Below are 12975 nucleotides of genomic sequence, written 5' to 3'. Positions count from 1 at the left end.
CAGCCAGCCAAGTCATAGCCACAGCCACAGTCAGCCAAGTTATAGCCATAGCCCAAGCCAACCAAGTCATAGCCACAGCTCAAGCCAACAAGTCATAGCCACAGCCAGCCAAGTCGAGGCAAGTCACTCCCCATTAAGGCAAGTCAGGTCCTGTCACGTCACGCTCGTTCCACTCTACTCACGTCACGTCTAGGTTTTTCTGCCCACCTGTTTGTCAATAAATCACTCTATGTTTACTTATCACCTCTGTTTGATCACTGAGCATCCTTGCATTTGGGTCCACATCTCTCACATCTCTCTCCGCCTCAAACCCGTGACAGGTAGGTTTACCAGCCAATTAGAAGCAGAGGAGGGTAGGCCATGGAACGGTGTTCATCAAGGGGGGGTTTAGAAGTGGGTATTGTAGCTCCACTGATCTCACCGCATACTTTGAAAATGGCTGAGAGCCGCAAGAGGACATGAAGTGAGGCTGGCTGCAGAGACTGATGAAGATGAGCTTGTATGTTCCCGACGGGATTTACTTGAGAAAATCAAGTAAAGTTTCTGGTTTAACTTCTTGTAAAATGTACTTAAAATTTTTGAGTGCATCAACCTTTACTAGGCTTTTTCAAAGAAATATCACACTTTTTACAGTGTAAGCGTTTCCCCCGGACAAGCAGGAGAGCTGGTAGGATAGTCTTCCGCACACGCATTTTTAAAAAACTGACTAACAGACGTTTGGTTTCTACTATTCGAGAAGATCCTTGAATACACCTTTAAACTAAACCAATAGAATTGCTTTGACCCCATACGGCAACTTGAGTCATAATAAAAGTATCCGTTTTTGTTATTTGGACAGGCTGTATGCTTCAGTTATTTTTTTTTATATAGTTCTGAGCTCTGATGTGTTCTAGTCTAAGCAAAGTTTCCTGTTTGACGAAAGGCCATACAATATTGTGCTTTTTATATTACAAAACAATGATGGAATTTAGTTGAACAATGACACCACTGTACCTAAAACTACTGCACCCTTTTGTCATAGGCTATGGAGTCCCAGTTCGGGGACATTTACAAGGATGTAGAGGAACTGGGTAGCTTGCAGGGGGTTTGCCTTCCCCAGCGAGGTCTGATGACAAGTGAGAGTGGTGAGCAAGCAAGCATGGTGGAGACCCGCATTGTTCGCCTCATTGAACCCCTGAAGGAGAGGCGTCGCATCCTGCTGGCTTCCAAAGAGATGCACCAAGTCGCTCAAGACCTGGAAGATGAGATGGTTAGCTCATCATCTTCTCATTTTGTAATATTTGTTACCATTAAATTATCTCATTTAGATTTTTCTTTTTAATTTAATAGCTGTGGATTCAAGAGAGGCTTCCCCAGGCATCATGTAAAGAATATGGAAATAATCTCCAGAATGTGCAGCAGCATGCAAAAAAGAACCAGGTGAGTATCACAAAGGTAAATTCCAAGCTGAACTTTGACCCAAACCCTTCAGGAGACGTACCTGAGATTGGTCTTTTTCAGACTCTCCAGAGGGACCTGGCAGGGCGGCAGGCTCGTGTTGAGGAAGTTCTGGACAGGGCGGGAATTATCGCATCACTACGCACTCCTGAAGTGGAGTTTGTGCGTGAAGGGGCCGGCCATGTACGGCAGCTGTGGGAGGTATTGCAGTTGGAGCTGGAAAGGAGATCTGTGATGCTGGATGCAGCGCTGCAGGCTCAACAATACTACAGCGAGGCGGCCAAAGTGGAGTCCTGGTTGTCAGGTCAGAAGCTCCAGCAGGCTAATGACGAAAAAGGCACGGTACGGACAATGCTGTCAGTCACTTCATTTGTAAACGCACCACTTCAGTACACAGACTCACTTCTGATCATTTTCAGGATGAGGCGAGCACCCTGCAACTACTGAAGACTCACTTGGCTCTGGAGCAAACAGTGGAAACATATGCAGAGACTGTGGGCATGCTGTCCCAGCAATGCCAGCAGCTGCTAGAACTTGGACACCCAGAGAGGTGTGACATAACTCATCGTTTGACTTTGTGTTCACCTATCAAGTTGAGATTTTTTGTGCGAATTGCACAGTTCATAGTTTCACTGGAATCATTTCAGTCAGTTTTTTAGATTGAGAGAAAGGAAGGAAGGGGAAAACACAAGTCTGCCCCTTTAAGTGGGGCACAGCATAGGAAAAAAACATGTGAAGCCACATACAGTAATAAAAGAAATTACAACAGAACAAGAACTCTAAAGACTTTGCACATGTGGGGGGTGGAAAGATTTGTGGGAGAGGGGTGTCATGACACCCTTGTCCAGCTACAGCCTTTTCAAGGTGAGCGCACCTGGGCCATCACAGGTAGAAGGAGAGTGTGGGAGAGCAATTTTACAACGGTACTTGAGACATTACCATATACTGTGCCAAATATGGCATATCTTTCTTCAATTTTGATGTCGATGAGCACGACTGTGGACAGGATTACACAGAGACTGTGGTGGATTTAGTCTGCCTCACAGTTGAGAGATCCAGGGTCTGAATCTTGGCCCAGGCCTTCCTGTGTTGACTTTGTATATTACTCATGCATGTTAGGTTAATTGAAGACTAAATTGTCCACAGGTGTGAATGTGTGTGTGAAAGTCAGCTCAAATAGACTCCAGTTCATGGATGGATGCATGATGACTGGTTGAATGTGTTATTCTTAATTACATCATTCAATTGGTCACAATGTTGTGAACAGTTAATGCATGTGAGAAGAAAGTAACTTTCAGGATGAGGCAGTTAGTACTTTAGAAAATTACATCAGCCTCTATCCCTAAATTTATCAAGCAGTATAGAAAATGAATTGATTGAAGTGCAGTACCTTATCCTAAAAAAATGGAAGTTACCTGGTGGGGTACAGTACAACATGCATAGTTCCAATACTTGATAATACAGTAAGTGCAATAAGTGTGATCTCTATTGTTGTTTTTGTTTTTCCTCAGTGAGCAAATAACCAGGCAGCAGTCCCACATAGACAGACTGTATGTGTCTTTGAAAGATATGGTGGAGCACAGAAAGATCAAGCTGGAGCAGCAGTACTGGCTTTATCAGCTCAATAAGGATGTTGAGGAATTAGAGAAATGGATCACTGAACGTGAAACTGTGGCAAGTTCGACTGATCTTGGCCAAGACCTGGAGCATGTGACGGTGAGAACTCGGATCGATCTGGTTTTAGGCATTCTTCTAAACAAGGGATCACTAACGTGTACGGATGTAACGATAACGGCTATATTGTGATATTGCGATATTAAAACTGCCACAATATTGTCATCGTCATGTCACTATTAAAAACAGCACATGTGTAAAAAAAAAAAAAGTTGATTTCTAATTGTGCAGTTATAGCATAATATGGTGGTTAGTTTTTTACTGCAGTTTAGTTTTCATACGGCATGTTTTGGCCCTTCTATGTTTAAAATCCATGCTAATCAGATGAAAGGGAATGTAATATGCTTGTGTATAGAGTGAAGGAACTCAATGTGTGCTTGTATTAGCAAGTAAGTGCCTCAATATTAAGTGTTAGTAGAGATTGTATGTTGTTATGTTATGTTTTTTTTTACAATATTGTGATAGTTATCGTATCGTGAGGTTTATATTGTGATAATATTGCATTGCGGCGTTTAGATATTGTTACATCCCTACTAACGTGGTGCCTGCGGGCACCAAGTAGCCACGAATGACCACAAAATCTGCCTGCCCCTGGATCATACCCACCAGAATCAGGTTACACCACGTGCGCCACAACTTAGACCTGGTTTCACCTGGCCTAAAAGTCTAGTCTACTTTGTGTCATCTAATTGTCCAGTGAACCTTGGGCATAAAATAGAAAATGCCCTTGGCTTGCCGGATACCCAGCGAGACGCAGAGCCAAATGCCCAAACACAGTAAACTAGACTTGCCCCGCTATGAAAATGAAGGTGTGCCAGTTTTTACGCCGAGCGCACGAGCACCTGTCTACGAAAATACTACTAATCTTGTGTAAGCCATGTTAATATTGAAGTGCTTTTATTGTTCTTGTATGTTGTGATTCCATCATGGATCATTTTACAATATTCTACATTACATTTCTTGGTTTTCAGGAGCTTCAAGAAGAGTTCACCAAATTTGCCTCAGAAACAAAAAATATTGGCCAGCAGCGGATGGAGCAGGTGAATAAAATGGTGAATGAAATGATCGACTGTGGTCATTCGGATGCAGCCACCATTGCTGAGTGGAAGGATGGACTGAACGAGTCCTGGGCCGACCTCCTGGAATTGATGGAGACTCGCAGACAGATGCTGGCAGCATCTAATCAGCTCCACAAGTTCTTCACTGACTGCAAAGAGGTGTGTTTCGAGTTCATAACCGCCTGTGTTTTTCGTTTCATTGGGAGTTCGTCTGCCTCATATTATTAAAGCACTCGTGATGATGACTCGGTCTGGTGTTGCAGGTTTTGGCCCAGATCGCAGGAAAGACAAAGCAGCTGCCAGAAGTGAGGGCTTGCCAAGCCAACATCACCAATCCAGCTACCCTGCAGAGACTTATGCACTCTTATGAGCATGCCCTTCAACTGTTAGTTACACAGGCAAGTGATATAACCTTGTATAAAACATTCAATATTGTAACTTAATTTGTATTTTATTTTACAAACTCAACCCCAAATTCATTTGTTTCCCTCAAAATTCTATGCAAAAAATTGTTTTTCCTTTTTTTGTAAAATGTTTGCTAAATGAAGACATCATGTGTACATGAGTATTCACAGCCTTTGCTCAATACTTTGTTGATGCACCTCAAGTCTTTTTGAATGTGAACCTGGCAGACCTATCTTTAAGTAGTTTTGCCCATTCCTCTTTACAGCACCTCTCAAGCTCCATCGTGTTGGATAGACAGTGTCGGTGCACAGCCATTTTCAGACCTCTCCATAGATGTTTGATGGGATTCAAATCTGGGCTCTGGCTGGGCTACTGAAGGACATTCACAGAGGCTGAAGCTACTCCTTCATTGTCTTGGCTATGAGCTTAGTATCATTGTCCTGTTAAAACGTAAACCTTCTTCCTAGTCTGGAGCAGGTCAACAAGGATGTGTACATCTGTACATTGCTACATTCATCCAAACAGGAGGCCTGGCATTCACACCAAAGAGTTCTCATCTTTGTCTCATCAGACCAGAGAATTGTCTTTCTCTGAGAGTTGTTAAGGTGACATTTGGCAAAATCCAGGTAGACCGCCATGTGCCATTGTGCCTTTTACAAAGGAGTGGCTTCTGTTTGGCCATTCAACCATACAAGCCTGATTGGTAGAGTGCTACAGACATGGTTGTCCTTTTGGAAGGTTCTCCTCTGCCCACAGAGGGTTAGGGTTAGGTTAGGTAAGGTGGGTGCATGGCCATCTCCCTGACTATGGCTCTTCTCCGCTGTTTGCTCAGTTTAGACAAGCGGCCAGCTCTAGGTTGAGTCCTAGTGGTTCAGAACTCCTTCCTTGTACGGTTGATGTGTGCTCATTGGAACATTCAAAGCAGCAGAATTTTTTTCGGCGCCCTTCTTGTACCTGTCTGTGAAGTCAACAGTTAATTCCTTAAAGTTCATGCTTAGTTCGTGGCTCTGATATGTATTCTCACCTGTGGAAGCTTATATAGAGGTGTGTGCCTTTTAAAATCATGTCCAATCAACTGTATTTACCACAGTTTAGCTGTAGGAACGTCTCAAGGATGAGCAGTGAAACATGATGCACCTAAGCTTCATTTTGAGCTTCGTATAAAATATGGAACCTACTAAAGAAAGATTAGAGTCTCTTCTTTCAAATTTGTTGAAAACACTGGCAAAAAGAACTTGTTGCAACATGGCCCTGGATGATCTCTAATACTCTGATGCCACGTGCTGGCCGTTTTTTGTAATAAATACCATTGCTTTAAGCGACCTTATCATGTCAGAAGCCGTATCAAAGCCTTCTGTATGAATGCATAAAAACCTTTTTTTTTTTTTAAACGTTAATACGTAAGTACATACAATTTCATTTAGTTTTTTATTTAAAAAAAAACGAAGACTAATTTTATATTGTCATTATGGGGTGTTGTGTAGAATTTTGAGGAAAAAATAATTTATTGCCTTTTGGGATAAGGCTGTTACAGAAAAAAATGCGGAAAAAGTGAAGTGCTGTGAATATTTTCCAGATGCACCTTATTCTTTCACAGTATTGATCAACAGGGATTTAGCTACAATGAAGTCATTGTATCTTATCTTGGTTCAGGTACGACAGCTACAGGAGAATGCTGCACAGCTGCGTACTATTTATGCCGGCGAGAAGGCTGAAGCCATTATGGTAAAAGAGCATGAAGTGATGGAAGCTTGGAAGGTGCTGTTGAGCTCTTGTGAGGCCAGTCGTGTCCAGGTCACCTCAGTGACAGACAAGGTGCAGTTCTTCTCAGTAGTCCGTGAAAATCTCATGTGGATGGAAGGCATTATGGGCCAGATTGGATGGGACGAGCCCAGGTAAGATGTCATCTACTGTTATTGAAAACATATTTGTATTACAGTGTTGCGTGAGGCTGTCACCTTGACCTAATGTTCCATGATGAAGCTCTTCCATTTTCACTATCATGTAATCAAAGCTTCTCAGAGTGACTCAAGTTTGCCATCCATCCTGAGGTTGCAACGTGTATTGTTGTAAATATGAATTTTAAATTTGTTTTTTCTGACACCAAATCCATGATCGGTGTTCATTATGAAGGCTTTATTTGATTACTTTATTAAGTGTAATCTTTTGCGAGTTCAAATAAATCAGAATTGAGATCCTATGAAGAAGTTTTCCTTGCAAGGATTTATTAAGAGCTCTTAAGACACAGGAAAAAAGCTTACATTCGAAAAGTGACGATAAGCTCCCAGTGCGTCTTTATACTAGTAGAAAAGGTTCTCTGCGCCTCTTACATTTGACAGAAATAGTGTTGAAAATAAGCAGGCACAAGATACTGACATGGTCATCTCAGCTCCCCACCAGCTTCGGAGAAATGATGTGGACAGGCTTTGACCTTGGACCTTCAGGTTTTACGACCAAATGACTAATGACAAGAGACTCTGACAACTTTTAAAACATAAACATTCTTATCTCAAGAGATGGTGAGGAGTAAGAGGTTCAAATGAAGTTCACAAAATCATTATCACATTGTTATTCATTTAACTACATAACACATGGTTATATCACATCTATATACCTATAACTAAATTCAAAAACAGTAAAAATATGAATTGAAAAAGTTAAATGTCAACAATTACTATTTAACCACCCAATCCCGAATCCATTTAAATAGGTTACTAATTGTATTTTTGTTTTGTTTTTAAAACGTGCCATACCCCATATGTGGCCCAAAGTGCTTTACCAAGCCTCTCTTTTCACTTTTTTGAAAACATATCGAGTATACCCACATGCTCATGGCAACACAGCCTCATATTCACGCCATGTATGGATCCACTTTTTTCGTTACCAAAATTCACACCTTACCAACAATTCACAATTTTGTACCCTAATATTCCCCATTCATTCCCAATGGCTGATTCAACATCACACATTTACATCATTTCAAAGTCCGTTCCAATTTCAAAATATTCAGAATACGCCATGGGTGCTTCCATTTTTTTTTTCATTCCCATGACACATTTACATCATTTCAAAGTGACATTCAAAATATTTGGCACATTCATTTCACTTTAAAGATGATTATTAGGTCCATTCCCTACTCAATTCTTCACACCCTACTCTGCTGTAATTTCTACATTTATTCACCAATTCAAACCGTTCCAACTTGTTCAGCTCTTTCCAGTTCATTGTGCAGCATTCCATGCCGTTCATTATCATTGCAAATCATTCCACAGTTTTCATTCAGCCTCACAGCCTTCACACGCAATTTCTACAGAAATTGCATTTTGTAGTTTAAAATAACATACTTTAACCTCCAGGATCCCTTGCTGTACACTATCTGTACCCAGGGTATTCTTCTAACCATCCATCTTGCATACCACTTATCCTCACTAGGGTTGTTGGTGAACTACAAAATATTGAAAAATAAATATCTGCTGTTCCAATATGTGACCCGCTCCAGCAAAAGGGTCCGCATGTTGGCAACATTAGTTTTTTAGCTAGACACGAAAATGTATCATTTGGACAAAAATGTCGGTTTTGAGATTTCTCCACAAATAGCCTCCTTGAGGTCTCAATTTTCATTTCCCAGCAACACAAAAGTTAAAGTTACAGTTGTGTTGAACCATCATGCCATTTTCATTTTCTTTATGTGACTAAAAGCATTTGAGCCTCAATATCGCTGATAAGCAGAGATGGCAAATTCAGGTCCACAGTTTGGCTCCTTGTGCTAGCTAGCTAGCTCCCTAGCAGGTAAACAAGCACCCGGTGAGCTGCATCTGGATTTGCCACCTCTGACGATTTGTTATCAATAAACTTACATCTCATAACCCACACCACATTACAAATAATATTTTATTGCACACAAAATTATGAAATCAAATTTCCCACTGTAGTAATATGACCTCATTTAAACAAGAAAATACCACAAGGAGCAACAATAAAATAAAATCAAACCTTGGCTGATGCCTCATAAGATAAATTGTAAGCTCAATGGGATCCTCAAAGTTGAGGCTGATTTCATCTGTCGCGAGGTCAACTTCCTAAACTTTTAAAAGGCTCACCTTTTAGATGATGTCCTTACCTGCTATTCTAATTGACTTTCCAGTGATCTTATAACAGTTCCTGAAAATTTGGGGTCAATATCTTTTTCCTAATGTACTGGTTGCTATGGACATTTGAAAGATGCAAAGACCAAAACTTTAAACCCGTTTTTCTCAAAACGAGCAATATCAATCTGGTAATTTTTTAGGTATATCTGTGTATTATATATTATTTGAAAGGGAATAAAGTGTAGAATTTGAATATATGAATATCCCAATTTTGATTGTTTTGACACGAGGACCCTTTTGCCAGAGCTGGTGCAGCTCAAGTTATAGTAGCCTATGTGTTGCTTCTTTCTAAATAGTACATACCGGTAACCTTTTTTTGTTTTAGGGATTTGACTGCATTGGAGGTCATGATGAAACAACACCATGAGCTGAAAGTCAAAATAGATGGTCGCAGCAAAACCATCCAGCAGTGTGCAGATCTCGGCAAAATTCTTATAGCTGCTGGCAACCCTGCATCAGAGGAGGTCAGGAGTTCTGATGAATGAATGATGAATTACTTCAAATTCAAAACTAGGTCTCCATCTGAGGATAACCACACACGCAACATACATTCTTTTTTTTAACTCAACTGCTCTTAATCATATGTTTTTGGTCCGTGGCTGCAGATTAAAGAAAAATTGGATGCCCTTCTGGCCAAGCAGAAGAATCTTGTTGAGAAATGGGACAAACACCAGGAACGGTTGCAGCGCAGTGAGTAGCTTACTTCTTGATATAACACAATGTTTAATAAATTAACTTTATCCCACTCAATGTGGCACACAAATTCAAATTAACTGTGCCACATGGATCATAATGTGAGTTGATGGTTGATGGGAGACTGTATTCTTCAGAGCATGAGAGATTCCAGTTTGCCCAGGAGACCGTGAGGGCAGAAGCCTGGCTGAAGGCCAAGGAGCCACCAATCACCTCCAAACAGCCAGATGGGGGACAGACCCAGGCCCAAAGTGATGAGGTTGAGCAGCTCATCCTTCGCCATGAAGCCTTCCGCAAGGCTGCTGTAACCTGGAAAGAACGCTTCAGCTCTCTCCGCCAGTTTTCTGCAGTAAGCTTGACTGTAGCTAATTGTTTAATCAGTTTGATTCCACAGGAGAAAAAAAATCAGGCAGGGAGGGGTCTATGCCAGTGATTCTCAAAGTGGTGTATGGGTACCACTAGTGGTATGTGGTATCTGGTATAACCAATGCCTAAGTACGTATTTTTTAAACATAATGTTAATGTTTAGAGGGATACTTGACTCATTGAGCCACACTCACAGAAAGAAGATAATATTTTGTCTATAATTAACTCATTCACTGCCAGCCATTCTCACTGAAGCAACCCCCTTCACGCCCGGCTGTTTTACTGGATTTTAACTGATTGTGCAAGGTCCACAGAATATTCAGTTTTATGGCTATTAAAACATGAAACCTACCAAAAGAAAGATTACGGTCTCTTCTTTGATCAGGGAAAAAAGTATATTTGTATCTGTTTATCTGTTGTTTTATAGCAATTAGCATTAGAATATAACGTCATTATTATTCACAAACCTATTGAAAACACTGGCAAAAATAGCTTGTTGCAACATGGCACCGGCTGATCTCTTATACTCTGCTGCCACCTGCTGGCCGTTTTTGTTTTTTGTAAAAACTACCATTGCTTTAAGGAACCTCTTCATGTTAGAATCTGTATGCTCCGACATATAACAAAATAATAATTTTTTATATATAATATTTAAAAAACTTATTTACTAATTTTGCCACTTGCTGTCAACTGAAGATAACATCACCTGTCAGGTAACGCCCAATCATGGCTCAGTTTGCTGACCAAACCCAGAAAACTGGTGTGCCATGATTGGTCAGTATCTATTTCCTGTGTAAGTGATGTCATCTTCAGTCGACAGCAAGTGGAAAAATGAGTTTTTAAAGGTATTAATTGTACATGAAAAAGAATGACATTATCAAATTAATTCTGAACAAAATATTAACTTTTACTGCTGAAAATGGCTCATTGAGTCATGTGTCCCTTTAAATTCCATAATGTTGCTGTGGTTTACAATAATATCAAATATACCTTTTAGAAATAAAACCTCAGTTTCGTTTTTGATGAACACTTTCTGTGCTACTGTATTGTAATGTTGGACATGGTGGTACTTGAAGAGTATTTTTTTTGTTTTTAGGTGGTACTCAGTGTAAAAAGTTTGAGAATCACTGGTTTATACCATCTTTGCATCATTATGGCCTTAAAAGCTGTCTCATGAGTCTTACTCATTGCACATCATCTTTTTATTTCATATTGTATGGCTGCCAAAAAATGAATGAGCAAATATTTCTCATCATTTTCAATAACTGCATTGCACATATTAGTTTTTTGTTTTGTGTTTTCCTCCCTCGTATGTGCGCTGTTAGTTATTTGAAATAATTTTTCAGGCTGAGAAGAAAAAAGAGGAAGACAAAAAGACGCCACTGTCCAGTCGAAGGATGTTCCCATTATCTTGTCTGACTCCGAGTGGTACCACATTCAGTTCAACTCCCTCTTTCACAAGGCAGATGATACACGTCCAAATAGAACCCACATCCTTACAGACAAGCGCGGAACCATCTGTCACTCCGGCTACCCAGAGATTGTCCTCATCGCTTGCCAGCTACAACCCCGTCATAAATGGATCAACCTATCACGGGCTGGAGCCACAATGTAGTGGAAAGTTTGTAAGCCCCTCGTATCTTGGGATAAACCACCAGGCCATTGGAGGTGGGAGTGACTCTGCTTTTTCAGTGCTATCTTCCCACTGTGGAGGACAGGACACTTCTACTTACCCTGGGATGACCAATCCAACAACTGATAGTGTGGAGAGCTCTGGGTACTTTGGACTGTCTGCGGGTTGCGTGAGCGGCACTGGCTATGCCATGCAAAGCCATCCAAGCAGTGGCAGGTTAGGAAGTTCGGGTAACCTGGCTCAGGAGCAAACCAGTGGTGCAATGGGAAGCTCTGGGTTTCTTCAGCATCAGAATATTGGAAGTTCTGGATATTTGACACAACCAAATATGGGAAGCTCCGGTTACTTGACACAACCTCAAAATATGGGGAGTTCAGGATATTTGGGACAGCAGCCCAATTTAGGGAGTTCCGGATATTTGGCCCCACAGCCAAATTTGGGGAGTTCAGGATATCTAGCTCAGAATTATCATGGCAGTGGAGGAATGGGTAGCTCTGGCTATCTCGCACAAAATCATTACAGCAGTGGAAGTCTTGGCAGTTCGGGTTACCTGGCGCCTAGTGGTGGTATCATGGACCCAAAAATGGCTTATGCATGGCAACACTTGAAAGCTGACTTCATGCAACCCGGGATCAATCACATCCACAAGGCTGTAAACCCCCTTTTAGAGGCCAGTAGAGTACAGCGGGAACAGTATGGCGACATCCCGATGGCAGACATGATGGGCCCAGAATCAGGACTGGACCTACTCCATGGCCGTCTCCAGAGGGATCCTCGGGGCAGCCGCTCAGACCCTCAGATGGACCACCTGAGACGAGAGAGGGAGTACAAACTGGGTCGACAAACTTCCAGCGAACAGGAGATCCAAGCTAGGCTGAATGAGCTTCCGATGATTGTGCGTCAGGAGCGGTATCGGAGACGTTTGGAGAGGCAGTCATCCAGTGAACAGGAGGGGAGTGGCAAGCAGAGGCTGCAACGACAAGACTCGAGTGACCTGGAGGGCTCTGTTAAAGATGGCTCTGACAAACGCTCAGGGTAAGTGTAGTGTTGGTTGAAATAATTACTGGTGGTCTGAAGTTTCCTTTCAATTCTCCCTTTCTTTGTCTCATACACAAACCTACGACGGCGTATTACGGCCACGTATATTTTTTTAGAAGGAGGGGGCAATATTCTGAGAAAAAAAACTGGCAAATTTGCCAGAAAAAGCAATTAACTCCTTATTTGAAAACCCAACCAAAAAGTATTGGCACAATAATAGTACGCTATGTTTATTTCTCGTAAGTAAGCTAAGTAACTTTTTTCTCTCGCAAATCTGCCACTTTATAGTCGCAAATTTGGCACTTTATAAACTCACAAATGTGCCTTTTTATAAACCCGCAAATTTACACGTTTTTTTCTCGCAAATTTGCCACTTTATAAAGTTTACTTTAAAAATTTGCGAGTTTATAAAGTGGCAGATTTGTGAGTTTATAAAGTGGCAGATTTGCGAGAAAAAAACTCTATAGTCTAATGTGAGGTGCATCAGCAAAATATTTAGCAAAGGCAGTGAATACTCATGTAC

The 12975-nt window shown here is 41.2% G+C and overlaps 1 protein-coding gene across 4 annotated transcripts in view; it reads left to right on the top strand.

The window, feature by feature from the left end:
- The window catches only part of sptbn4a (spectrin, beta, non-erythrocytic 4a), a 52189-nt gene that overhangs the window by 27577 nt on the left and 11637 nt on the right, over positions 1-12975 (top strand). For 3 of the 4 annotated variants that reach the window (XM_077547205.1, XM_077547204.1, XM_077547206.1), the window contains 12 exons: positions 1022-1249; positions 1330-1419; positions 1501-1779; positions 1857-1987; positions 2949-3153; positions 4083-4328; positions 4433-4567; positions 6228-6469; positions 9048-9186; positions 9328-9412; positions 9553-9764; positions 11128-12449. In XM_077547205.1, the coding sequence (XP_077403331.1) occupies positions 1022-1249; positions 1330-1419; positions 1501-1779; positions 1857-1987; positions 2949-3153; positions 4083-4328; positions 4433-4567; positions 6228-6469; positions 9048-9186; positions 9328-9412; positions 9553-9764; positions 11128-12449 (3314 nt within the window). Of the gene's footprint in view, positions 1-1021; positions 1250-1329; positions 1420-1500; positions 1780-1856; positions 1988-2948; positions 3154-4082; positions 4329-4432; positions 4568-6227; positions 6474-9047; positions 9187-9327; positions 9413-9552; positions 9765-11127; positions 12450-12975 lie in introns of those variants that run through there. The other variant, XM_077547207.1, reaches the window with a different exon arrangement.

This window comes from Vanacampus margaritifer, chromosome 16, assembly GCF_051991255.1.
Source record: "Vanacampus margaritifer isolate UIUO_Vmar chromosome 16, RoL_Vmar_1.0, whole genome shotgun sequence".
Taxonomy (NCBI): domain Eukaryota; kingdom Metazoa; phylum Chordata; class Actinopteri; order Syngnathiformes; family Syngnathidae; genus Vanacampus; species Vanacampus margaritifer.
This window is presented reverse-complemented; position numbering and strand designations above follow the sequence as displayed.